This window comes from Hylobates moloch, unplaced genomic scaffold, assembly GCF_009828535.3.
Source record: "Hylobates moloch isolate HMO894 unplaced genomic scaffold, HMol_V3 SCAFFOLD_2, whole genome shotgun sequence".
NCBI classification, from domain to species: domain Eukaryota; kingdom Metazoa; phylum Chordata; class Mammalia; order Primates; family Hylobatidae; genus Hylobates; species Hylobates moloch.
Genome location: NW_026652277.1, coordinates 123,082,082 through 123,109,277, shown reverse-complemented (window position 1 = coordinate 123,109,277; position 27,196 = coordinate 123,082,082). Strand labels below are relative to the sequence as shown.

Genomic DNA, 27,196 nt, shown 5'->3' with positions numbered 1-27,196 from the left:
AAGCCTCCTTTGAGATCTGCAGAGTGGCCCTAAGATAAAGCAGTCCTAAAATGTGTTTTTCAGTGAATTAAAGCACAGGTCTTGGAGTCAGGCAGATCCACGTTCAGGTCCTTGATCAATAAGGAGCTATTTCTCCCTTGCTCAAAGTGGTATGCTTTCTGTGCCTGGAAGGTATTTAAACCTAGCGTTGCTTGGAGTTGGCAGGGGAGCAGCTGATTCCAGCTGCTTCTCTCGGGGTCACAGGTTGCTATGGGCACTTCCTGCTGGTCCCTTGTTTCTGCAGGTCCCTTGGCCCTGGAGAAAGCACTCCTGGGTGCTTTCTTGAGAGTCTGTTCAGCCCCTGGGCACCTGACTGCACCCCTCAACCCTCTTGTACTTAGATCTCTGTACCCCTTTAGGCAGTTCTATTGGACAGGACCCAAGACAACTGCATGCCTGCTCAAAATTCACATCTGTAAACCTGAGACAGCAACCCATTCCAGGCTCTTCCTCTAAAGTAGTTGGCCGTTCTCCTGCCTTTGAATTTCCAGGCACAGTCCCTTTAACTTGCAGGTTTGGATCAGGCACTGGTACTCTGTGTCAGGCTGGGGTCGGTAGAAAGTAATAATCTTGTCACCCTCCCATAGGGTGGGGGACTTACAGGCAAGAGCAAGAGGAAATCTTATCACCTGTCTCCTCAAAACCCTCTGTTCACATTCTGACCCTTATTTATATTTGGACAAGGGACCTATGAGTCACAGAACAGATTTTTGACCATTTATTTCAGTATCTTTGTTTAGTGAATCTGTTTCTAGTCACTTTGATAGCCTGATGGCTTCTGTCCAAACTGAGGCAGGAATGTCCCCCTAAGGGTAGTTATAGCCAGCAGTTAGTGAGGGCTTCCTACGTGCCAGGTTCAGCACTGTGTTCATCATGCACTGACCTCATGTGTTGCTGCATCCAAATGAGACTTGGGTGGCATAAGTCTTCATGTAGGTGCTCCAGGAGTTTTTCAGGCACAAGTCAGGATTAAACAGTGATTCTTGTATAGGACATCATCATGGATGTTGTAACTGTTTCCCAAGGCATCTGAATTTCCACCATTTAAAGCCAAAAGAGGGGTTTTAACTATGCCTTAAGGTGACATCCCATCTTATAGATGTAATGAAATGCAAATTAATGCTAGGAGATTTTGTTGGGGGGGGGGAGATATTTGTATAGCCTTCCTTCTGAAAGGTTATAAGATTTTCAGACTGGAAAGGGGAAACCATCAGTGTTCACTAGAACTCATCAATTTAAAGAGAAGCATGGTTGAATTTGAATGTGCCATATATCATTAGCACAGAGTGCCCTATTAAGAATAAAAACTAGAGATGAGTCATAAAGTACAGTGATAAAGTCAGAGCTTTTATTAATGACAGTCTACAAATCACCTTGTCCTTTTGTTATTCACTTTTGTCTGTTTTATAATTCTGATGTACTCATAGTTAACACAGATTGATTATTCTTTGACAGCTATAATTTACTTCATTTTTCCCCCATACTTTGGTCTCTTTAAAACATTAAGCCATATGAAATATGTTGCCTGACTGAGGTTTTTTAAAAAAGTGCATTGGAGAATGAGCAAATTACTTTTGGTTGTGTGAGTTCTTCTTTATGTCCTCACTTGAGAAAGAAAAGTTTGCCATAGTAATCTCAGCAGCCCGAGATCAAGGCCCCTGGTGATCCTCAGAGTTCCCTCTGGCCAACATCTTGTTTTTCATGTGGGTAAATTCTAGCATCCTAAAAACATGAACTGCTAGTTTCTTGGGTTATAAAAATAAGCAGTGTCAAGAACCCCACCCTACCACATGAAACCCAAGAAAGGCTTGTCTGTTCAGCACATGTGACCTGTCCCCTGCAGCCCTGTCCTCACTTCCACTTGCTGTGGTGTCTCTCCCTCTGGGTGACCTGGCCCTACCTCAGGCAGACCTCTGTGCTTGTCCTTCATTTTCTCCTTTCCTCATCACCTCTCACTCCTACTCCCCCAGCTCTGTCACTGAACACTGTCACTGAAAGTTGCAGCCCTGGGAGTTGAGGAGAACTCATTTCTCTACCTTACTCTCCATATCCCTGCAGGCATCAAGCCCTGGCTATTCTTCTTGGGAAATACCTTTCATTTGTTTTCTTTCCTGCCCAGACTTTATCCGCCACTTGATGTGGTGTTCTCCCCGGCTTGTTGCAATAGTGCTCTTACTCTTCTCCCCTCCGTAGACATCCATTGTTCTGCATTCAGCTGTTAGACACATGCATCCTTTATTAATGCCATCTTTATGTTGCCCTTGTGTTCAAACAGTGGCTCCACAGTCACAGGTAACTAAACTCCTCTCTACCTAGCTCACTGGATGGCCTATCAGGCCACCACCAGCATCTCCATCTGCCCCGAACTGAACAACTCTTCCTCTTGAAAACAGATCTCTTGTTTGTTCTCTTTACCAGTCTTCCTTCTGTCCTTTCTGTTCCTTTCCCCTCTCCTCATTCCTGGCTCTGGCCTTCGTGCCAGGAGTCGCCTATCTTCCTGCACCTCATCCAGTAGGATGCTGTGCTTTTCCTGCTAGCCGCCATTTCCCCTCCATCTCCACACTCCTGTACTTGAGACTCAATTCAGCCCTTGCTTTAGGGCTGTCATTTATTTTGGATCCTCAACCAACCAGTCACTTACCCTTGTTTATGGTTTATTACTTGCATTTTTATATGATTTTGTCTCACGAGCAGAATCGACCTCATCTTACTACTTGTCTCTCTGGCACTTTGCAGGGAATCTGGTGGATAACAAGGGCTTATTACATTTTGATCTAATAAACAATCCTGTCAGACATGAACCATGATTTGACTTTTATTGTTTTCCTCCTTATAGCTCCTATATCATGATAATAGGCATAAAATAGGAAGGCAGGGTTACTATTCCACACATTATCTAGGTCATCAAAAGCCCCTGGCTCAAAAGTATTTTATTTCCTTGGGAAATAAAATAGTCATTTATTAAAGGAATATGTTGAAAACTAGATGAATGATTAAAACCAATTATAAGGCTGAGCACGGTGGCTCATGCCTGTAATCTTAACACTTTGGGAGGCCGAGGTGGGCAGATCTCTTGAGGCCAGGAGTTCAAGACCAGTTTGGCCTACATAGTGAAACCCCGTCTCTACTAAAAATACGAAAATTAGTCAGGCATGGTGGCACACACCTGTAATCCCAGCCACTTGGGAGGCTGAGGCAGGAAAATCCCTTGAACCTGGGAGGTAGAGGTTGCAGTGAGCTGAAATTGCACTACTGTACTCCAGCCTGGGCAATAGAGCAAGACCCTGTCTCAAAAAAAAAAAAATGTAAAAGTGACTTTGCAAGTCTCATTGCTACATAGCCCTATGTGTAGCTCTGGAACTGTTGCTCAAATATGTTTTCATTAATTTTTAAAATTGCATTAGGTTTTTTCTCTTCTTATCCTTTCAGAATGGATAGCTTGTGTCAGGTCCAACTTCTTGGTCTTATGCTACCTCCATGACGTCAAGAACATCCTGCAGCTCCACGACCTGACTACTGGTGCTCTCCTTAAGACCTTCCCGCTTGAGGTCGGCAGCATCGTAGGGTACAGCGGTCAGAAGAAGGACACTGAAATCTTCTATCAGTTTACTTCCTTTTTATCTCCAGGTAAGTGTTTTTTCACTGTTGCTGTTCACTTTAAAAATCAGACTGGTGTTTGGGTTTCTTTGGGGAAATGGAAGTATAATGCTGTGTTATTGAAAATCACATATGCTGTATTACAGCCAAAATTACTTAATGGGAATAAAACGGTAGAACAGATGCCCAGAACAAAGGGAAATGTAAACGCCTAAAATGGCACTCTCATTAATCTTATATTCCAAGTCCCTGTTCTTCTGGAGGCAGGAACAGCTAACGTTCTAGATTGATTAAAAATTAGTACCAATGGGCCAGGCACAGTGTCTCACTCCTGTAATCCCAGCACTTAGGGAGGCCGAGGCGGGTCACAAGGTCAAAAGATCGAGACCATCCTGGGCAACATGGTGAAACCCCGTCTCTACTAAAAATACAAAAATCAGCTGGGCGTGGTGGTGCACGCCTATAGCCCCAGCTGCTCGGGAGGCTGAGGCAGGAGAATCGCTTGAACCCGGGAGGCGGAGATTGCAGTGAGCCGAGATCGCGCCACTGCACTCCAGCCTGTCAACAGAGCAAGACTCCATCTCAAAAAAAAAAAAAGAAAAATTAGTACCAATGAATACAACGTTTGATTCAGTCTTTGGTATGTATGCACAAGAACACAGTGCAGATATAAAATGTAAAATCTTTAGCTACATCTGACAAAAAATGTTTTCTGGAATAAGCTGAGAATCAATTCTGCTGCTGTTAAACTGAAATAAAATGTAATTCTTAAAGTATAGTCTTACATCATGAAAACGTGTGTCATTTGGTTCTAGTAGGAAAGGGAAACACTTGTAAGTTGTGGTTTTACATTTCATGGTACGGGTTAATTTTCCCCAAAGTAAACATAGCTCTCTTTTTAACTTAAAAAAAAAAAAATTGGTCACATTCATTTTGCTTTGTTTTGTTTTTTTCCTCCATTCTGTCCATCGGCACTGTTTTTGTAGCGTCATGGCCATACACACACTGTGATTTGTCCCAGGAGTCTGGCTCAGTTGGCAGTTTGTAGTTGACCAGGCAGACCCTGTCCTAAAAGCAATCTGGCTGAAAAAAGTCGGCACTTTCCTTATGCACATATGTTGAACTCCTCCAAAGTGCTTTTTGTCCCACTCAGTTTTGCTGCGGTCGTTTGGTCATTAGACAAAAAAAAGCAGTCTTAGGGGAGAGCAAGGCAGGTGCTCAAGTGGCCCTGTCCTCCTCTTGGGATTTAGCCAGTTGACAGTGATGTCTCATCACTTTTATTTTGAGCCTCTGAGTCACAGAGCAGGCAATCCATAAGGAATCTTACTGTGGTGGCAGGTTGTTGTCAGGGTTATTAAAACCAAAAGAATGATGTTCTGTAGATAGGTCTGATAGTATACCTTGAAAACCTAGCAGGCTTTACTTTCCCAAGCACCTTGCAGCGGATCAAGAGAAGCTAGGAAAAACACCCACAAGAATGTGGAAACCGTGCGAGGGCCAGAAGCCAGGGAGCGACCGTTCAAGAATTCGACTTCAGGGTGTCCTGCACCTACCCCCCCATTCCCTCTTCCCCCTAGAACCTGGAGTACAGCAGCAGCCAGTGGACAGATGAGGAAAATCATTTCTTCTAAATAGCCATTCTTAGCCTACTGCCACAGGGCCCACAGTTTATTTCCTCAAATTTACACTGGGTACAGAAGTTTTACTTTGGAAAATGTCGTATCTTAAACAGTTTAAATAGATAAAGGACAATAAGGAGGGCAGTGAGGGTGACTCACCTGCTCTTAATAAAAGCTGGAGTCCCCAAAGGCCTGTAAACCTTCTTCAGTGACCGCATGTGACCATTTATGTCAGGAACAAGCTCATCATTACCTGGGGAAGAAAGGGCTTATTGTCCAAGTGTAAAATGTTGGGTTCTGTGCCAAACAATGAAATATTATCCGTGACTATGGCTGTGAAATTTGAAAAGAGAAGTGTGTTCCTCGTTCTGTACTGCCAGGCATTTTCTGACCAAGCTTTAATTTTCTCACCAAGCTTTGTCTGTCTCTTTTTACTAGTTTTGCCTCCATTTTTCTCTTTTCTCTCCTGAATGCAATTTGATTTCTAAAACCAGAGAATGGGGCTTTCGGATTCAGATCTTGTGAGACCAAACGCAAAAACAGCCATCAGATAATTAGATTAGATCTCATGAAAGCACGGATTGTCAGTGTGTGTATATACACATCGGCTCACAAGTAGTCTTGCACTGGTGTCTGAAGGCTAGCTGTTCACTACTACAGTAAAGAGCAGAGGTCCTCAATTATATGTAAAGCCCCAGGGTCACAAATAACTGCAGCTCCAGCTTCCTGCTGCAGACATTTGGTAACTCTGGCAGGTGCACACCAGCTGACTTTGTTTTCCTCGGAGGTACATGGTGAAAACACATCTTGAGCCCAAGCCATTTATGACTTACTTTGGCACCTTGAGTCACATTTGGAAGAAAACAGGCAGCCATAGCAGCTTAGAGCACAGTGCACTTATTCCCTGTGGTTCATACCACTTAGTAGTTGAACCAGTGAACTCTGTACTTGTGGAACCTTGGAGAGTTGCCTAGGGTGAGCTCCAGACCTTCGTGTTATAATAATCCAGTAGAGCAGTCCCATTTGCATGGCTCTGGGAGTCGGGGGTGAGAAATCATAGAAAAGCCTTTCAGGGATATCAGGGAAAGGCAAAACTTTTTGAGACTTGTTTTTGTTTTTTTCTTTGAATAATATTAAAACCCAACCTAAAATCAGTTAAAACAAAATCTCCATAGGTTACAAAGTTTGCCGCCTTTTTACATACATGACTTTTCGGATCCCCTGATTCTTGTTTTGGTAGCTTCTCCTAGAGTTGTCTCTTTCTCCTGACTACTCCTACTTCTCCTTAACATTTATTTCAGATTACACTGGGAACATACCAACTGATCTCCCTGCCTCCTTCTCAAGTCCAGATACCTCCTCTGGCCTTAAGGAACTTCCATAAGTTCAGTTCTCTTTTTTCACCCTTAAACTTCGAAATTTATTTCCTAGCGATCACCTGACCAACTCTGGTTTATGATTCTAGGATGTTTTCTTCAAACCCCACCTTCCTTGTTCTTATCCTCTGAGCCAAATCAGATGGGACACAAAGCATCATTAGATTATAGGGATTCACATTATGCTGTGAATATGCAGTGGGCTAACCTAGATGGATCTATAAATAGAAAGTATCGATAAAATATGTTAAGTGCCAGTACCTTCAGGTTTAACACAGCCTCCTTCAAGGTACCACTTCTGGTGCACAGGACAAAAGAATAGGGAGATCAGGCATTTTGAAACTCTTTCCGTGACAGTAACCAGCCCCTGTTGCATATTTATTTCATTCTGTGGTCAGATTTGATGTCTCAACCTTTCTAGATAAACAGGCATTTAGAGTATATTTCCTACTCATTGTCTTTCACTACAGAACTTGCATTCTAGTACTTTGGTGCCTTGTCTCAGGTCACTGAGCTAGCAACTTTCAGAGCTGGGAATTTTGGCTCCCTAGGCCTTTGTCATTTGCTGTACTACAGGTCGTGGTGATGCCAGGGTGAGGCAGGTGCTCAAATGGCACATGCTTGGTCTGCACACTGTCTTTTTGTTGTTGTTGTTTGATTATTTGTACTTTTTTTCAAGGATTCACATCCTTTTTGTATTTGTGGGGGGCACCAGGTACTGATCAAGAAGCTCTTAAAAATTAAAATATACCACAAGAGATAGCCTTTTACCCCAAGATTACATTTATTTAGGCAAGTACATATTCAGTATATCTGGTAAATTAGAATACCTGCTCACAGAATGCAATTGGAAGTATATATAAAGGTATATTCGAACAAATATCCAAGCGTAACTTAAACTAAGAAAGTCAATACTTGAGTCATGTTATATATCTTACTGTCAGCATTAATCGTATACCCTGTTATGGTAACCTTAAAACAGTTTGTCTGCAATCATGAGAATTGAGACAACATTCATAAGGATTAGCAGCTATGCTGTTCACGGATCTAAATGTATTACTCCTTTCCGGTCGGGGGCAGCATATTGTTTCCCAGCTGTTAGTGAAGTGCATACACAGAGGAGTCGAGAAGAAAGAAAGGACTGACATTTTAATAATGATTATTCCATTTAAATGTGCCCTGTGGGAGTACCGTTTGGTTTTTGGTTTTCCAGCAAGTACTGATGGGATCACTAAATCAATTTTTCATATACTTGACACCATATGTTTAAAGTATTATGTGGGGAGGTGCTATTTCCACACCAGCCACTCTGTGGATGACTAATTCTGTTTTATAAACCACAGCAGTGTCATTGTTTTCAAACATTAATGACTTGTCTTATTATTTCTTTGATTTCATTCTTAAATGTTAGAAAGTAGTAGCATTAAATTTGGGAAATGTTTAATTAGTGTTACATAAGCTGGAATTCTTAGTATGTATATTAATCATTTTGTGTTGTGCACAATTACTGGGATAATCCAAATTGGAAAAGCAATTTTGAAATATCTACTGGTCATCTTTGGTCCGTGATTGCTGTCCACATGAGTGTCCACAGATAGGTAGATGTGAGGTAGCAGGAGCCCCAGAGTGTTTATCAAGAGACCCCTGACTGGCTCTTGACCGTGGGCAAATCACTTGAGTTTTTTGTCAGTCACCTCCCAGGTCAAATGGCGCTAGATGAAGTCTACCATTTTTTTGACCTGCATTCCTAAGTGACCCAGCTTGGGGAAGACCAGTTAAATTTCCGCAATTAGGTTTCTCACCTTTTCTCATATTCACAGAATGCATTAGAATCTTCTAAAATGTATACACTTACTAGTGTTGTAAAAAAGAAGGCTGCATGAGATGATGAGGAGGAGGATGAACACTTACATAGCACCCCTCATGCCAGACTCTGTTCTAAGCACTTGTCTGCAGTGAGCCTTCGACTGTGGTGGGGATTAACCAAGTCCCTGACAAATGCTCCTCTCTTGCTGTTGCTGGCATTTGGTTGTGGTTTGTGATCCTTGCCCCCTTTGCATCTATTGAGTCCTGTAGACTAAACCAAGCCTTCTTCTACTTTTTAGGTATCATTTATCACTGTGATCTTACCAAAGAGGAACTGGAGCCAAGAGTTTTCCGAGAGGTGACCGTAAAAGGAATCGACGCTTCTGATTACCAGACAGTCCAGGTATGGAGAATATGATCTCATTAATGTGAGAGTTAGGAAGTGTGACTTTCAGGCTGGGCCGTTTACACTGCAGCTTATCAGAAGCGGTGGAGGTAATTCATGGTAATACAGACAACAAGTATTTTGGAGCCCCCACTGTTGACGGTCATTGAGCCAGGCACTCAGGATTCAGCAGTGAGCTGGCATAGTCCCTGCCCTCCCATCCCTGCAGGTTCTGCTCCTGTCGCTGCTACTCTTGACAGGAAGCTGGAGTTCTTTGTCTTGGGGGCTCCTATTGTAACATTTCTGTCTGTGTCAATCTGCTTGCTTGAATATGGGTTGTGTTCTAGCTCAGGTCTTTTGGTGTTGTAAATAACATGGGGATTTGCTCTATGTAAAGTATTGACTTTAGTGCTGTGAGTCAGTGTTTTTAGTCTGAAGTTCATGTGCATTTCTGTATGGCACAGCGTAGACACTCAATAAAACATTTAAATGAATAAATTAATTGTCATGTCACCACAAGCTTCGTCTTTGGCCACCATCTTTTCAGGTTAAGAATCTCCTTTTTTGTTTTTTCAGCTCCCCAAGGGTACTGAGTCTTCCAGAAACTGAATCACTGGTTGACTGATGATGACGAAGAATGTCTCTGTTCCTTTGCAATGAGAGGTCACCAATAGGGCACCAGGTGTTTATCAAGGCCCTCCCACTTGGAGGGCTGGACCACACAGGCCACAGATTAGGAATCAGAACATTGTTTGTGAAGGAAGATTAGAACAAAGAGCGCTGGATGTTCCCCACCATGTTTCTGTGAAACTAGGGCATTATTATAGCTTGGTGAATTACCCTTCAATTGTCTAGAAATGGTCTAGATGATAGGCTACATCTAGATCATGAATAAAGCTTTGTTTACTAAAACAGGTGGTGGGCTGGATTTGGTATAGAGCTATGATTTATCAGCCCCTGTTCTATATCAGCAGTTGGCAAACTGGCCTCCTGTTTTATTGGAGAACACATGCCCATTTGTTTACATATTGTCTGTGGTTGCTTTAGCACTTAGAGTGGTTGCAACAGAAACTCTGTGTCCCAGAAGGCCTAAAATATTTAATATATGGCCTTTTAGAAAAAGTTTGCAGAATCTTCATCTATGTAAATAGCATTTAAAAGCACAACATTCTTGATAGACATACAGGGCCGAGAAGACATACAGGGTCAAGAAGCTCTGTCAGACAGGCCTGAAATCCACCTGGGACAAGTCATTTAACCTTTCTGCCACAGTTTGTTCAACTGTAAAGTAGAGATTGATAGTATCTGTATTTTAGGATTCCTGTGGGATTATTAAGAGATAAGGTATATTCAAGATCTGGCAATAGAATATAATCCATTTTTTTAATCAACATTAGAAATAAATATAACAGACTTTTAGTTTCCTATTTATTTGGCTTCTTGTTTTGTTTTCATGGTGAGCCATTGCCAGGAGCGAGATCCTGTAGGGGCCTGTAGCCCCTGTCTGGTATTTTCATGGTTCATAAATTCACCCTCATCCTATATCAATCTTTTAACATCTGTTCGCTTTTAGTCTAGCATTCTTTGCTCTTTTTTTTTCTCTAATTTGTAGAAAATGTGTCCCTATCAGTTGTGACATTTGGTCTTCTCAGGGCCTAGTTCTGGTCCTTGCCTGGGTATCCCCAGCAAGGATAGGTGTGCCTCTCCTATCAAGAATGCCAGGGATACCCAGGCAGCACCCAGCAAGTGTTCTCTCCTCTGCTCTCAAGAGCACAGTCTCAGCTGCCCTAGGTAGGTCAGGGTACGGTTGCCTGAGAGAGATCCTGATCTTCTCATGTCTATGAGGGGGCTTAGCTCTGTGTAAAAAAAAGACATTGTTTTCCTCTTTTTTCCACTTCCCACAAACATTTACTACCCAAATGTATAATTGCCTTTGGAGTCTGGGAAAGGGAAGGACCCCTATAATAATGACAGCTGCCAGGGAGGCCGCTTCTTCCGGGGAAATACCTCTTACTACTTAGTATGAGTGGAGTGTTTCCCCTATTAGATGGCTTTTTTTTCCTATTCTGATAATGGTAATATTCTTTGTAGATGACAAGCTAGTTACCACCTAATATGTATTGTTTTCATTTACAAACGAAAAGATAAACATGACAGCTAAGCAAGTGCTTCTGTGGAATACAAACCTACCAGCCACATACATAGCAGCCTGGAATGTCCAGGTTAAACCGAGGAGAACATGCGCTTAGGCGCTGCCAGGTGCCTGTGGCACTGGAACAGTCCCAGAGTTTCCCTGTACCTGGCTCTCCACTTCCCAAACAAAAGTTCCTGGCATTGAGCCTCTTAAATACTTACAATTTTTTATTTGCACTGCTGTAATAGGAATAAAAAAACTCATGGTAAATATTTAAACAGTAACTGGACAGTGCAGATCTTAATGCGTTGCTCTTCATTTCCATATTTAGAAAATGCAACTTTCCCCATAAACAGGGTATAGCCTCTATGTATAATGCCAATAGGAGATTTTTATCTACTGATTATATACCTCATACATGTTGTACTGTTATTAAAATAGAATTCTTTCATTGTGTAAAAGGTGCCTTTGTAACACAGTATGATGTCACAACACCATTGACTTGTATGGCTTAAAATCTGTTGTGCGGTGGTTTAGATTCAAGTGTATGTGTGCAGCAGAGCTTTGACATGCAATGAGAGCATGACAGATGTTCTCACATTTTGATTAGGCTCTTGGCAGTGTTGCCAACAATGACCTGCCATTGTAAAAAGCAGACTCTGGAGAGGGATTTGTGGATGAATGGAAAGCATCCTAACGGTGCGTAATAGAAGCCACATTTTTGCTTCTATTACATTTTATTTTCATTTTCAGTTACTTTAGGATAATGTTACTTTTGATTCCACTTGACCCTGGGGTTTATATTTACCCCATAGGTGACTTGAAAAGAGTATCTTATCTCCCAGGCTGTGTTTCATTTCTTTGTTCATTCTGTGAAGCATATTATCATTTTGATGTGAATGTTGCAGCACAGATTACTCTGCATGGTTAGTCAACACTGTGACCAAGAACCTCTTTTAATAGCACTGCCTACCTGGTGGTGTAGCCGATAAAATAGACCAACCAAGGAGAAGGAGAAGGGCCAAAGAAACATGGCTAAATGAGCCACAGAGTGCTCCTCTTTGTGTGATCTGTTAATATATTCCCTTAAGACCCTGAGCATCTCGACTGGGAAGGTGAGGGATCTGGTGTCGTATTTTACAGACAGACACAAAACAGAGCTGCTGTCTATACAGCCTTCATCCATTCCTGATTGTAGCTGTGGGTAGAAAATTGATCTGTACTAGAAATACAATTTTGAAAATCTGATCCTAGAAACAGTCAGTTTATCTTCCAATCTGGAACACAGATAAGAATTCAGCTTTAGGTAGGTTTATCAAATCTGCAATTGATTCATCTTTTTCCTGCTTTTTATTGTGAATGACACAACCACGTAATATTGATTAGAACTTGTGTGCCATTGTCTTTTAAAAAGAAGTTGAAATATTGATCATAGAAATTATATTTTTAAAACAGATTTGGTGGTAAATGAATTTACCTGAAAAATCTGTCTACATTTACAGTCAGCAATATGCTTCATTTTAAACAAAGTGAAGTAATAGGGAAATGGTAGTTAAATATAGCCTATCAATAAATATTCATAGTATGATATGCAATGCCAGGTACTGTTTGAATACAAAGAATTCCAGACATAAGCACTGCCCCTGGGAAATTTACAGTCTGACTGGAAAGTTGAAACATACAGATCTGAAAAGATCGAAGAACCCAAGGATGTTATCACAGTGGTCAGGGGAAAGGCACAGGCTTTGGTCAGTGCTGTGGTGGTCAGAGACCATCCTGGCTTGGGTAAAGGAGGAAGCCTTCACAGGAGGGATGGAAGTTGCGCAGAGCTTTGAGGGAATGGGTGTTTTTTAATGCCCAGTTCCCCACTGAGATTCCTGAACAATTTTACCACTGTCCTTTGTTCAAAGACTGCTTCTGCTTTTTTGTTACAGTAAATTCAAGAAAATAATAATCCTACCCTCAGTACCCTGTGCGATGGTTGCCTGGGGCACTTCTCTGTGGATGGAATAGTGTACTGTGGTTGAATGTGGTGTCACAAAGGAATGTAATGTAGCAAAAATACACTTTGATTCCTCAGTGTTTCATCTTTGTTCAGCCAGCTAGAGATTGGCTTTTCTTCTTGCAAAATGAAAGACAAAATTTATAGACCTGAAAAGAACACTTAACTGACTCTATACCCTGAATCAACTCCGTTAACAAGCATCCACATTTTATAAAAGTCAGTATAAATTAAGAGAATCCAAGTACTCATATTTTAAGAAGGGGAGCAAACTTAATACAAAGGAAAAATAATAAAGATTTTATAAGTAGTTAACATTGATTTTATTATCTTTACTGTTGTTCTCTTAATAGGAATTTGGCTTTTCTGGGGATTACCTGCTATAGTACATATGAAACATCAGTAACATCCCTAAGGCGGTTTGCCTTGCAGCTGAGCCAAAATGCTAAAGTAAGAAGATTCTTTGGCTTTACCAACATGCCTTGGGGTGGAGGGAGTGGAATTTTTTTTCCCTTTAATTCAGATTTTTCTAATCTTAGTGATAGCTGATTTGTGCTTGCTAGCATATAGGCTTTGCCATTCAAAGAACATATTTTCAGAACATTAATTAGTGTTTTAATACTCATTGACTTCTGCGCCGAGTTCATGACACATGCAGCTTTTGAGTGTTGACTCATCCACATCCTTGGTGAGCTGACTATTGAATGAGTGGCAGTGTCTTCCCTTAGCAGCGTGTTCGTGTGATTGGGTGTAGGTCAGAAATTTTCAGAACATTTTAGTGAAGAGCGAATGGGGCAGCATTTTCAAAAAGAAACTTTCTGAGGGGTCACTCTATTTTCATATGATTAGGAAACTGCTTGAATTGCTATTAGTTCTTGACGATTTATTGCCTGAGCATTTGTGTTATTTTTGATATTACGCTTCATGGCAACATATTTTACGTTAGAATTTCTCCTGTCATGCAGGCATTCTAGCTTGAGAGCATAGTATTCATATTCAGAGTGTACATACTTGTGTCCCTTTCTCCTTCTCTGGATACCAGCTGTGTGACTCTGGAAGATAAGTCTGTTTTCTTGCTGTCTTACAATAGAGAAGTAAGTTATGTGGCTGAAGTCTGTAGTTGCTGCAGTCTCTACTCCACTGTACATAAATTCTCTTCCATGTCTAAAAGAGGACATTACTTTGCAGCAACTGAGACTACATAACCTATGATATGGTGAATGGGTATGTGTCAGCTGGCTTATAAAGATGTTTGTTAGGAGGTGACTTGCATCCTCTATCTGCTTATGTCTTATTGGTGAAAACATACTCACGCTCGGCTGCAAAGAGGTTTTGAGATGTAGTTTTATTCCCAGAAAAAAAAAATGTGACCAGCTAAAAATTAGGGCCTTTTAATCAAGGAAACAAGAGGAATAGATAGATATTGGGAGACAACTAGCAGTCTGCCACACAAGGCAAAAAAAGGCTTCAGCAAGAGCTTTTTGGTGTAGACCCTGAGATCAGGGCACCCAAATGCCACCTGGTGGCCAGGTACCTAAATCTCAGGATCAGGGTTGGAAAAATGAAGGCTCCTAAAAAATAGAATTTTCAGATATTATAATTGTCGACAGCAGAAATCACATACTACAAAGACAGAAGCACCTGTTAAGGAGGCACTCCTCCCGTGGAGAAATAAATTTAATACTGTTTCTAGAACATGAAGCATGATGCAAGCGTATGGGAATATTTGGGCATTAGGATGGACTCTGAGGGATTGCCTGGCATGGTGAGGAAGCTGTGTAAGCTAGTGTCCAGATGGCTCTCCAGATGTTTGATTCTCTGCTAAGTCAGTGTCTTGCCTGGGGTGACCAACTCCCAACTGCCCTCCTACACGGTCCCTGAGCAGGATGTGGACACAGTCCATCCTGGGGCCTGCTGTTTGGAATGGAAGCATGGCACGAACCCACCTACAGAAAGGTAATCAGGTCCCTAATTTCATAGCTGCCTCCTTTGCTTTTTCCTAGGTGGTATGTTTTTCCACTAATATGATTCTGGCCTCAGGACAAGTTATATGCCTTCCAATTGCATATACATTAGAGCTCATCTAATGGAGCCCTCTTACTTTATAGACAAGGAAACTAAAATTCAATCAGTGTAAGTGTATTAACAGAGGTTACACTGTTAACAATTGACAGAGCCAAGACTAGAACTTAGAACTCCAGATCTCTGCTAATCCTGCACATTTTGTTATCAAGATAAGTTATTCTCTCTGTAGCTCAGGATTTTTGTTTTCACCTCTTAAATAAACATATTAGCCAGGCACAGTGCCTTATACCTGGAATCCCAGCACTTTGAGAGGCTGGTGCAGGGAGATCACTTGAGACCAAAAGTCCAAGACCAGCCTGGGTAACATAGCAAGACTCCATTTCTATATATATATATATATATATATATATATATATATATACACACATTTTTTTTTTTTTTTTTTTAATTAGCCAGGCACAGTGGTATACAACTGTAGTACTAGCCACTCGGGAGGCTAAGGCAGGATGATCATTTGAGCCCAGGAGTTCAAGGTTACAGTGAGCTATGATTGTGCCACTGCACTCCAGCAAGACCCTATCTCCAAAAAAAAAAGAAAAAAATTAATTAGACTAAATGGCCTCTAAATCCCTAAGCTTTCTTACCTCTAAAAAGTATAGTTTTTACACCATGTTAAGTATCTTGTGATTACTTTGTAGATCCTTATAGAACCTATTAGATAACAATACTCAGTGTAAAAGGGAAGATAATGAGGGACCACAAATTTATATTTTTATGATTTGTAAATATGATTTATTTAATGACTTGTTTTATAAATAATTTTAAATAATAAATATTTTATAATGAATGTTAATGTTCACTCCTAGTCTCCTTGTTACATATTAATGGAGATTTTACTGCCTTTTCCATTAGTTTATTTATGTCATACAGGCATACCTCATTTTATTTTGCTTTATTGTATTGTACTATGCAGATTCCTCATTTTTTAAAAACTGAAGGTTTGAAGCAACCTTGTGTTGAACAAGTCTGTTACCACCATTTTCCCAACAGCGTGTGCTCAGTTCATGTCTGTCACATTTTGATAATTCTCACAATGTTTTAAGCTTTTTCATTATTACATCACAGTGAGCTTTGATGTGACGATTGTCACTGTTTTGGGGCATCACAGATGCGCTCATAGAAGGTGGTGAACTTAATTGAAAAATGCTGTGTGTGTTCTGACTGCTCCATCTGTCAGCTGTACCCTCATCTCTCTCCCTCTCATCAGACCTCCCTATTCCCTGAGACATAACAATGTTAAAATTAAGCCAAATAATAACCCTACAGTGGCCTCCAAATGTTCAAATGCAAGGAAAACACACACATCTCTCACTTTAAATCAAAAGCTAGAAATTATTGTGCTTAGTGAGGAAGGTATGTCAAAAGCCAAAATAGGCCAAAAGCTATAGGTGCCTCTTGCACCAAACAGTTAGCCAACTTGTGAATGCAAAGGAAAAGTTCTTGAAATAAATAAAAAGTGCTATGCCAGTGAATGCATGAATGGTAAGAAAGCAAAACAGCCTTATTGCTGATATGGAGAAAGTTTGAGTGGTCTGGATAAAAGATGAAACCAGCTGCAACCTTCCCTTAAGCCAAGGCCTAATCCATAGCAAAGCTCTAACTTTCTTCAGTTCTGTGAAGACTAAAAGACATAAGAAAGCTGCAGAACATTAGGGAGCTAGCAGAGGTTGGTTCATGAAGTTTAAGGAAAGAAGCCATCTGCATAACATGAAAGTTCAAGGTGTAGCAGCAAGTGCTGATGTAGAAGCTGCAGCAAGTTATCCTGAAGATCTAGCTAAAATAATTGATGAAGGTGGCTGCACTAAAACATTGGCAATATAGGCAGAACAGCCTTCTGTTGGAAGAAGATGCCATCTAGGACTTTCATAGCTAAAGAGAAGTCTGCCTGGCTTCAGAGTTTCAAAGGACGAGTTGATTCTATTAGGGGCTAATGCAGCTCGTGATTTTAAGTTGAAGCTAGTGCACATTTACCATTCTTAAAATCCAAGGGCCCTTAAGAATTGTGCTAAATTAGCTGGGGACAGTGACTCATGCCTGTCATCCCAATGCTTTAGGAGACCAAGGCAGTAGGAACTCTCCGGCCAGGAGCTCAAGATGAGCCTGGCAATGTGGTGTGATCCCATACAAAATTTATTTACAAAAAATTTAAAAATTAGCCAGGCATGGTGGCATGTGCCTGTAGTCCTAGCTTCTCAAGAGGCTGAGACAGGAGCATCACTTGAGCTCGGGGGTTCAAGGCTGCAGTAAGCCATGATTGCACCACTGCACTCCAGCCTGGGCGACAGAGCAAGACTTTGTCTCTTGAACAGAAAAGAAAAAAACAAACAAAAAAAGAATTGTGCCAAATTCACTCTGCCTGGGCTCTAGAAATGGACTGGATGATAGCACATCTGTTTACAGTGGTTTACTGAATCTGTTAAGCACACTGTTGAGACCTACTGCTTAGAACAATTCCTTTCCGAATATTACTGCTCATTGACAATGCACCTAGTCACCCAAGAGCTCTGATGGAGCTGTACAAAGAGATTAATGTTGTGTTTATGCCTGCTAACACAATATCCATTCTGCAGCCCATGGATGAAGGAGTAATTTTGACTACATTTGTAAGGCTGTAGTTGCCTTACAAATGGATGGATCTGGGCAGAGTAAATTGAAACCCTTCTGGAAAGGATTCACCATTCTAGATGCCATGAGGAACATTTATGATTCATAGGAGGAGGTCAAAATATCAACATTAACACGAGTTTGGAAGAAGTTGATTCCACCCTTCAGGAATGACTTTGAGGGATTCAGGACCTCAATGGGGGAAGTCACTGCAGATGTGGAAATAGCAAGAGATCTAGAATTAGAAGTCGAGTCTGAAGATGTGACTGAATTGCTGCAATCTAATGATCAAACTTGAATGGATGAGGAGTTGCCTTCTTATGAATTAGCAAAGAAATTGGTTTCTTGAGATGGAATCTATTCCTGCTGGAGATGCTGTGAACATTGTTGAAATGACAACAAAGAATTTAGAATATTGCATAAACTTCGTTGATAAATCAGTGGCAGGGCTTGAGAGGCTTGACACCAGTTTTGAAAGAAATTCTACTGTGGGCAAAATGCTATCAAACAGCATTGCATGTTACAGAAGTCTTTCATGAAAGGAAGAGTCAACCAGTGTGGCAAACTTCCTTGTTTTTTTGTTGTTGTTGTTTTGTTTTGTTTTGTTTTGTTTTGTTTTGAGAAGGAGTCTCGCTCTTTCCTCCAGGCTGGAGTGCAGTGGTGCAATCTCGGCTCACTGCAGGCTCCGCCCCCCGGGGTTCATGCCATTCTCCTGCCTCAGCCTCCCGCGTAGCTGGGACTACAGGCGCCTGCCACCTCGCCCGGCTAATTTTTTGTATTTTTAGTAGAGATGGGGTTTCACCTTCATTGCTGTTTTAAGAAATTGCCACAGCAACCCCATCCTTCAGCAACCACCATCCCAATCATCAGTAGTCATCAACATTGAGGCAAGATGCCCCTCCACCAGAAAAAAGATTACAACTCACTGAAGACCCAGATGATCATTAGCATTTTATAGCAATAAAGTGTTTTTAAATTAAGGTAGGTACTTTTTTTTAAGACATAATGCTATTGCTTTGTACACTAGTGTAAACAGCTTTTATATGTACTGGGAAACCAGAAGTGGGTGTGACTTTCTTCTTTTGTGATACTTGCTCTATTATAGTGGCCTGGACCTGAGCTACAGTATCTATGAGGTGTGCCTGTATAGACACACACTTAAATTTTTATTTAAGTCTTAATGTTGGTCACCATGTGGCAGCTTGAACCCCCACTTGAAATATATTCAGAAATAAAATAAAACTTTATTTACTCTTTTGTTTTTGTCATCTTATCTCTGGTTGACTTCTCTCAGGATCGTATTCAGGGATTGGCATTCATGCCAACACTGGCACCAGCCACCTTCTAACTCAAATTCAGAAGAATATTCACAGATCTGTTTTGGAAACTGTAGCCCAAGACCTCTGCCCCTTGTGCAGTGAGTCTGGATGGCCACTTCTGTACTCAAAGCAGGTGATTTTTCTACCTGCAGGGTTACATCTGTCCCAGTGTCTGTCACCCTATTTCTGCCTCCCTAAATAGGTGATGGTAGACAATTAGCAGGATTAGCAGGCCATCTAGAAACACAAGTGTGATCATTGTTTAGATTTGCTCTGCCTAGGGAAGGCTTGGCAGAAAAGAGTTGGGGGTAATCTTTTCCTGCTTTTCTTAAACCCCCGGGGCAACATTTTAGTTTGCCAGTAACTCAACTGTTTTTGGCTTTCTGCCGTACTGTTTTAGAACAAAAGGAGAGGAGAGACAACAGAAGCTTCGTGTGGGCTGTCCACCTGCTACACAGATTTATTCCCTCCCCTCCCCTCCACTTGCTTTGCCTGGAGTTACACTGATGGTCGATGGGTGAGTAAAAATAGACCCAGTGCTGGGGATATTCCATTATCTCCCTGAAGGAAAAACCATTACTGGCATTACTGTCATTGGTCTGTGAAGGAGGGAGGAAAAAATTTCCATCTCCACAAGTGTAGTCTTTTGATTTGGATTAAGTGTACCTTGACCTGGGTTTAGGGAGGCAGACTGGATTATTCTCTGTTCACCCTCTGTGCTGACTCAATGTAAGATATAGAGAGAAGTATTGTCATAGTTATAAAAATAGTAGTAAAATATTATGAAGTGGAAGGCATTGTGAGGGTACCTCATAGAAACACATGCAAGTTCCTTGTCATTGTCTGTGTTGGGTACATGCTCCTCCACACAACTTTCAATGTCCTTCATCCAGCCGTGCCCCAGTGCCGCCCTATAGCCCTGGACCACCATACTCAGACTCACCTCTGCCTCGTTTCTCCATGACCCATCCTGGTTCTGCTCATTTTTCTTTACTATTTTCTGAAATTCCACACATCTTTCAATATTCATCCAAATGCCAACTGGCCTGTAGAAGCTTGTCTTCTTGCTCCTGCCCCTGGGAGCTCAGTGTAAAGCAGAAGACGGGGAAAGAAGACATTCAGCTGTTAGTTGAAAATACAGCATGGATGTGTGCCCATGTTCTTGGTACATAAACTCATTGCTTCAAAGTTGAATTGCCCTGAGAAGTGGTGCTGGCTTCTCTGACCAGGCTGTCACAATTAAACAGTTGAGTAGTCTGAGGTAGTTAGTTCTGGGTCTTCGTGTAGAAATTGATATAAAACACTGTGGCTTTGTTAAGACACTAGAGAAAGCTTCATCATTTATGTTGGTTCATGTCTCAAAAGAAAAATTTAAATCGTCTTCTCAGGCTGAATTGACAAATGCAGCCCATTTTAATTCTGTCTTTAAGAGCATCTACCAGTTAGTTCTGAATCAAGTAACAGATGACTCCTTGTTTCCTCCTAGCCTCTATGTGTGTACATTTGTGTACATATGCCTGTATAGAAGTAGCTGTAAACATTAATATATGCATACAAGTATGTCTTTAAACAACATGCTTTTTTGATCTCAGTTCAGGTAGAGTGTGATTGTGAAATTGGATTTCAAATAGAAAATCATTTAGCCTGCAAGTAAAAAATCATTATATATGTGCTACCTACATCTGGAGCCTCAAGTTTTCTGTTTTGCCTAGGATATATCTAATTCAACTTCAGAATTTAATATGTATGTAGCTAATTTAAGTATTTGGAAGAGACTTAGAAAGAGTATAATCTGAACTGTGGATGGCATGTTGTTTAAGAATCTGCAGATTTGATTGTGTTTGGAAATGCTTTGACACCATTGCTCAGAATCCTTAGAAATAAGAGCAACGAAGGAGTGTTCTGGGATTCCTAAAGCTCACCTGTTTGGATTTACAATTCATTTATGTCTATGTATGGCTGCCTTTCCTTGCCTTCATCAGAAATTCTCTATCAGCATTGATGAGTGGAGGTGGGATGAGGAAGAACCCCTTTCATTCATCCCGTCAGTTTGTTTTTATTAAGAATTTGCCATGTGCCAAGCCTTGTGCTGAACACTGGGAACGTAGCAGCGATGTGAAGAGAGGTTGTCTTTGCCCTTATGAGAAATACAGGCAAAAACAAGTGAACAGAAAATAAATGTCAGCATTGCAAGTTGGGAGAAGAGCTGTGCATGAAATAAACAGACTGCAGCCGAGAATGACAGAGGGCCCTGTGCAGTTGGAGTGGTCACGGGAAGCTCCCCTGAGTTTTCACTTGAAACCTAAAGGCTCAGAGGGAACTAACCAAGTGAAAATGGGGGACAGGCAGCCCAGAATGTTAAAGCAAAGGCCCTGAGAACAAAGCACTTGGTCTCAGAGAGGACCTAAGAGAAGCCCAGTGAGTAAGGGAGGAGTGGATTAAGGGCAGGGGGAAGGCAGAGAGCCTCATGGCCGTGTTAGGGAATGTCAGATTCATTCCAAGTGTGATGGGAGTCACTGCAGTTTTATACTGGAGAGTAACATGGTTTTGATGTAAGAAAATCATTTTCCATTTTGTGGAGAACAGATTAGAGGGGCTGATAAGGAAGCAGAGAGAGCAGATGGACATTGGTAGCGGTAGACCAGATAAGAGATAAGGTGGCTCAGGCTAGACTGGGGACTGTGGACAAGGCGGGCTGGTGAGTTTGGAATATACCTGGAAGGTAGAATTGCGAAGACACACTAAGGGATTGCATGTTGGAAGGCTGAGAAAAAAGGAAGCATGAAGAATGACTGAGATTTAGAATCTGAGAAACTGGTACCATTTATCAGTGAGTTGGCAGTGAGTTGTGTAGGATGAGATTAGGAGGATAAATATTTTGGACGTGTTAAGTTTTTGGTACATGTTAAATATCATCCAAGTAGCAGTGTCAAATAGGGAGTTAGATATTTGAGTCTCGTGTTCAAAGGAGAGATCTGAGTTAGAGTTTTAAGTGGGAATCTTCAGCATAAATATGTTACTTAAATCCAGGGACAAGGGCAAAGTCACATGCAGAGCATATGAAGAGTGGAGAAGGCTCAGGACTATGCCTGGGGCAGCCTCACATCTGGGGGGTCAGTTGAAAGAGGAAGAGCCAGGAAAGGAGCCTGAGAAGAAGCAGCCGGGGAGGTGAGAGCTGAACCAACAGAGACTTCACCAAGCAGAGCAGGAAGTCCAGGAAAAGGGATTAAAAGGAGGGAGTGGCAGGCAACACCCAGTGCTGATGGTTGGGCAAATGAGGAAGGAAGAGGAGTTATTGGATTTGACAAGGTGGATTATTGGTGATATTGATAAGAGCACTTTCAGTGAGTAGTAGGGCTGACGAGGGCTGAACAGGGCGTATCAGGAAAGATGAGAGGAGAAGGTAGATGCTCTTATCACTGGTTTCTTTATGGATGGGTGTGATTAAAGATGGGGAGAATTAGCTATGCTTTTACACATTTTTGTATTGCATTTTTTGCTAGTTAAAATAATCCTGTATTAATGGTATGATGTGAAAAGCTTACTAAAAATATTTAAATTTTTTAAGAAAAATACAATCCCTGGTACGTTAATCACGCATCTCTGACTTTTAACAGCTGTGGTTTACATCTTCTTCCCACTCTCTCTCTTCCGATTACTTTTCAAATTTGATGTTTTCTTCCTGTAGAATAACTTGTACAGCTGTGCTAAGAAAACCTATTAAAAAATCAATTTTAATTACATAAAACTTTACCAGCAAGGCTTTCCATAGCTTTTGTGTCATTAAGTTCAGGACCCGGGAGAAGGCAGGAGAGGGGAAGAAAATGGGCCCCAGACAATGAAAAGTTGCATGGGGCATATGAGTTCAATGGCATGTTAAGTGAGAGAAACTGGATTGCCTTGGTGCATTGATGGGTTGGTTCTAGAGGGAGAGAATCACTCAGAAACAAGTTCTTTGAGAAGGGGAAGAGAGCCACAGCTGTAAGAGGAAGGATTGGCCTTCACAGGAGAAGGAGCATTTTCTCCCTTCTGCCAGGAGGGAATGAGTGTGCAAGAGTGCCTGGGGGCGTCAGTGCAGGGAATCCAGTCACCAGCTCCTTGCTCTCCTTCTGTGAGACCCCTCAGGCCCTGAATTCTCCATCTGCTTACTTATTTTATCTTGAGTTTCGACTAAAAATTAAAAAAATTAAAAAGATAGTTTTCCAGCCTGGCCAACGTGGTGAAACCCCGTCTCTACTAAAACTACAAAAGTTAGCCAGGTGTGGTGGCACACGCCTGTAGTCCCAGCTACTCAGGAGGCTGAGACAGGAGAATTCCTTGAACCCGGGTGGCAGAGTTTGCAGTGAGTTGAGATGACATAAACACATTACACCCACAATATTGAGAGTTTGTGTTGGTGTCAGTTTGGGGAATGATTTATATCATTCTTGATATAAATCAAGAATGCTGGCTGAGGTCAGTGTTAGCAGGCAGGGCAGTCAATTCTGAGATCAAAACTAAAAGAGTAGGGACTCTTTGCCATTTTTTCATAGGATAAAGTGGCTTCTTAATAAATAGCCTAGCCTTCACGATCATGTTTGTCTGCCAGTTTGACCAGCCTTGAGCAATGCCCATGAGACCCCACCAGCCTGGCCTCTGCCTCTCCCTCACTCATCTCCTGCCACTTTCCCTCACCCCCCTGCTGCAGCCTCTCTGGCCTCCTTGCTTTGCTTGGCATACATGCATGTACTCACCCACTCCACCCCTCCCCTCTGCCTGGACTGCCCCCACTCCTGGCCCTCCATCCTCTGTACTATACAGAATCACTTACTCTGCATGGATCAGAGACTCCTTCCCTCTCCATCCTGTGTACTATAGCAGCCCTTCCCCACTCACCTACCCGTATCTCCATTGTACTCATCACCAGCTGACATTAGATTTTCATTCATGTGTTTGTCTGTCTCCCCTTTAGAATGTGGTTTTCCCCACTGCTGTGTCCCCAGAGTCCAGAACACAGAGTAGATACGTTTAAGTACTTGACGATTGAAAGTGGTTGTGATAGATGGAGTCTGAAATGATCTAGTTGTTGCCAGAAACCTATAAAAGTGAAACATTTCTTTTTTTTTTTAAATATTTCTATGTTGGACCATCTTCTTCTCCTCTGGTAGGGTAATTTGTCCACTAGAAATGGACAGATATTGCCAGAAAAATGAATGTTTTACTACGAGTTTTACTTCTGTGAAATTTTTTGTGTGATCTAGCCTTTAAGAGTTATTTTAGGCCATAGTTTATAAGCAAAACAGAAAATTATATTATGCCTCCCTTATAGAGCATCAAAGTAAATTTTTCTATTTTCCTAGCATGCTTTTATTGTACTGGAGCCCTCCAACTCTAGATTGTTGCATGTGTACAAATGTTTGGAAATCTTTTAGACAAGTTGACCAGTAAAAAAGCAATTCTACTGACATGTAAATTCAGTTGACCCATTCCGTATTGTGTTTTATGAGAATCTAGGATCATTACTTTGTATTTATTTTTTTTTTTCAGCCTCTGGACGGTCAAATCTTTATTCTTTTAGTGGCTTTTGGCTTTTTTAACATCATCTTTTTAAAAAATAGCTTCTTTCATGCATTCAATTTCCTTTTCCTTTTTCACTTCTCAGTATTTGTGTTGGTTTATGTGCATGTTTTCTTCATTGTGTTTCTTGTAATGTCTTGAATGCTGCATTAGTCTAAGCGAGGCCCCAGAAGTCACCGTGCCCCATAAATAAACCAAAGGATGCTAAAGACGGTGATGGTTGTACTGACTAATCCTAATCTAAATAAAAAGGAATTTTCAATTGAGAAATCACAGTAAGCGTCTAAGAATGACTGAGTGTGGCCAGGCGCAGTGGCTCACACCTGTAATCTCATCACTTTGGGAGGCTGAGGCGGGCAGATCACCTGAGATCAGGAGTTCAAGACCAGCCTGGTCAATGTGGAAAAACTCTTGTCTCTACTAAGAATACAAAAATTAGCCAGGCGTGGTGGCGGGTGCCTGTAATCCCAGCTACTCAGGAGACTGAGGCAGGAGAATTGCTTGAACCCGGGAGGTAGAGGTTGCGGTAAGCCGAGATCTCGCCACTGCTCCCCAGCCTGGGCAATAGAGCAAGACTCCATCTCAAAAGAAAAGAATTACTGAGTGAAAACATTGCTTAAGCAAATAAAAATAATTATTTCACAGATATTCATTAAGCACTGTGCATTGGTGGTATGCTTAATAAATATCTGTGAAATAATTATTTTTGGGAATATAAGGCAGGATAGAGTTTACTAGGGAAAATGGAGATGCAATCAAGCATTTCAAGCAATTCAGTGGAGGGAAAACCATATTAATAAGCTGCTCACAGGTTCTGTGGGAACCTGGAGAAGGAGAAGCATCTAAGGCTCCTCTTGGAAACAAGGCCTCCTGGAAAGGAGGTTTGGGCAGATGGAAAGAGCACAAGAAACAAATAATGAAGAAAACAAAACATACATACAAATTCATACAAATACTGAGGAGTGAAGAAGGGAAAGGAAGTTGAATGCAAGAAACAAGCTGCTTTTAAAAACATGATATTAGAAAAGCCAAAGCCACTAAAAGGATGAAGCTGTAAGCATCCAGAGTCTGAAGAAAATAAATCCAAAGTAATGATCCCAGAGTCTCATAAAACACAATAAGGACTAGGTCAGCTGAATTTACAGGTTAGTAGAATTGCTTTTTTTATTGGTCAGCTTGTCTAAAAGCTTTCCAAACGTTTGTAAGCATGCAGCAACCTAGAGTTAGAAGGCACCCGTCCAGTGGAAATGAATAGCTTGTACGAAAGCAAAGGTGTGTTCACAGTGCTGCAGATAAGCAAGTAGCTTGGTTGGAGCCCCATAGCACGTGAGCCTGGAAAGGGAGACAGATCCAGACCCTTAAGGGTCTGTGTAGGATTCGTATCACGCCATCTACCTAGCAGGTGCTTAGAGAATTAGAGTCAGGTTCCAGGGAAAGTTGTGAAGGGTGTGGTGGGGGCGGGGCAGGGGCGGGGGGTGGTGGTGGTGGAGGAACCCATGGGCACAGCCGAAAACTCCAACAGTGTGTATGGTGAGAGAAGAGGACCACAGTCTCACATTTCAGGGACACAGGAGGAGGAGGAGCCACAAAAGCTGGCGTCACAGAAGCCAGAGGAGAAGAGTTTCAAGGAGGACGGTGTGGTATTGCAGAGAAGTCACAGAGGATAGAGACTGGGCAGTGCTGGGATTGGCTGTGAGCATTTGACTATGAGAGGAGCCAGTCTGTGTCAGGTAGCAGTGGATTGACCATGTGAGGGGTCAGGAAGCCTAACTGCTTCTCATGAATGAAGGGTTTCCTTACAGCCCAGGACATGTGTGGTAATCACCAGATAGTAGAAATATTACTGGAAATGCACTAAATGAAAGTTCTTGCACTCCACATACAGACTTTGTTGCCAGCCTTTCTGTATGCACCCCAATGCTTCATAATCGTCAGTATTCCCCATCCACCATCCTGAATGCCATCTATCATCAGTAAAGTATACCATGTTCTTTTCTAGATCTTTCATAAACATGATTCAGTTAGTCATCTTCAGCTTTCATTTTCTTGATTACTGGTGATAATAAAAAGGTATATATAGGGCTGGGCAAGGTGGCTCATGCCTATAATCTGAGCACATTGGGAGGCCGAGGCAGGAGGATCACTTGAGCCCAGGAGTTTGAGGCTAGCCTGGGACACATAGGTGAGACCCCACCTCTACAAAAAATTTTAAAATTAGCCAGGCATGGCGGCACATACCTGTAGCCTCAGCTACTCAGGAGAAGGAGGCACAAGGATCCCTTGAGTCCAGGAGTTTGAGGCTGCAAGTGAGCTATGATTGTACCACTGTACTCCAGCCTGGGTGACAGACTGAGAACCTGTCCCCAAAAAAAAAAAAAAAAGTAAGAAAAGGGTATATCCATAATATTAAAAGTATATTTCTGTGTTTAGAAACAAAGGAATATGCAAAAATCTGTCTATGATGATAATGCTGGGGCTAGAGTTGTGGGAGGCATGTCTGGGCCGTCATGAAAGATATATGATTTGACTGATAAGATTTCTGCTACTGTTATTCCACTGCACAAATATAAAACATTTCACACAGCCAAGTTCAGAATATAAATCAAAAATAATTTGTTCTTCTACCTTCACAGCTGGATTTCTGAACTTTGTGATTTGCCTTCATTTCTCCCCC

General features: G+C 41.6%; 1 protein-coding gene across 1 annotated transcript in view; it reads left to right on the top strand.

The window, feature by feature from the left end:
* PREP (prolyl endopeptidase) overlaps nucleotides 1-27,196 on the top strand; it is a 125,737-nt gene that overhangs the window by 70,272 nt on the left and 28,269 nt on the right. The window contains exons 9-10 of the mRNA XM_032155906.2: nucleotides 3,469-3,666; nucleotides 8,737-8,840. Coding sequence (XP_032011797.1) covers nucleotides 3,469-3,666; nucleotides 8,737-8,840 — 302 coding nt within the window. The remainder of the gene's footprint in view (nucleotides 1-3,468; nucleotides 3,667-8,736; nucleotides 8,841-27,196) is intronic.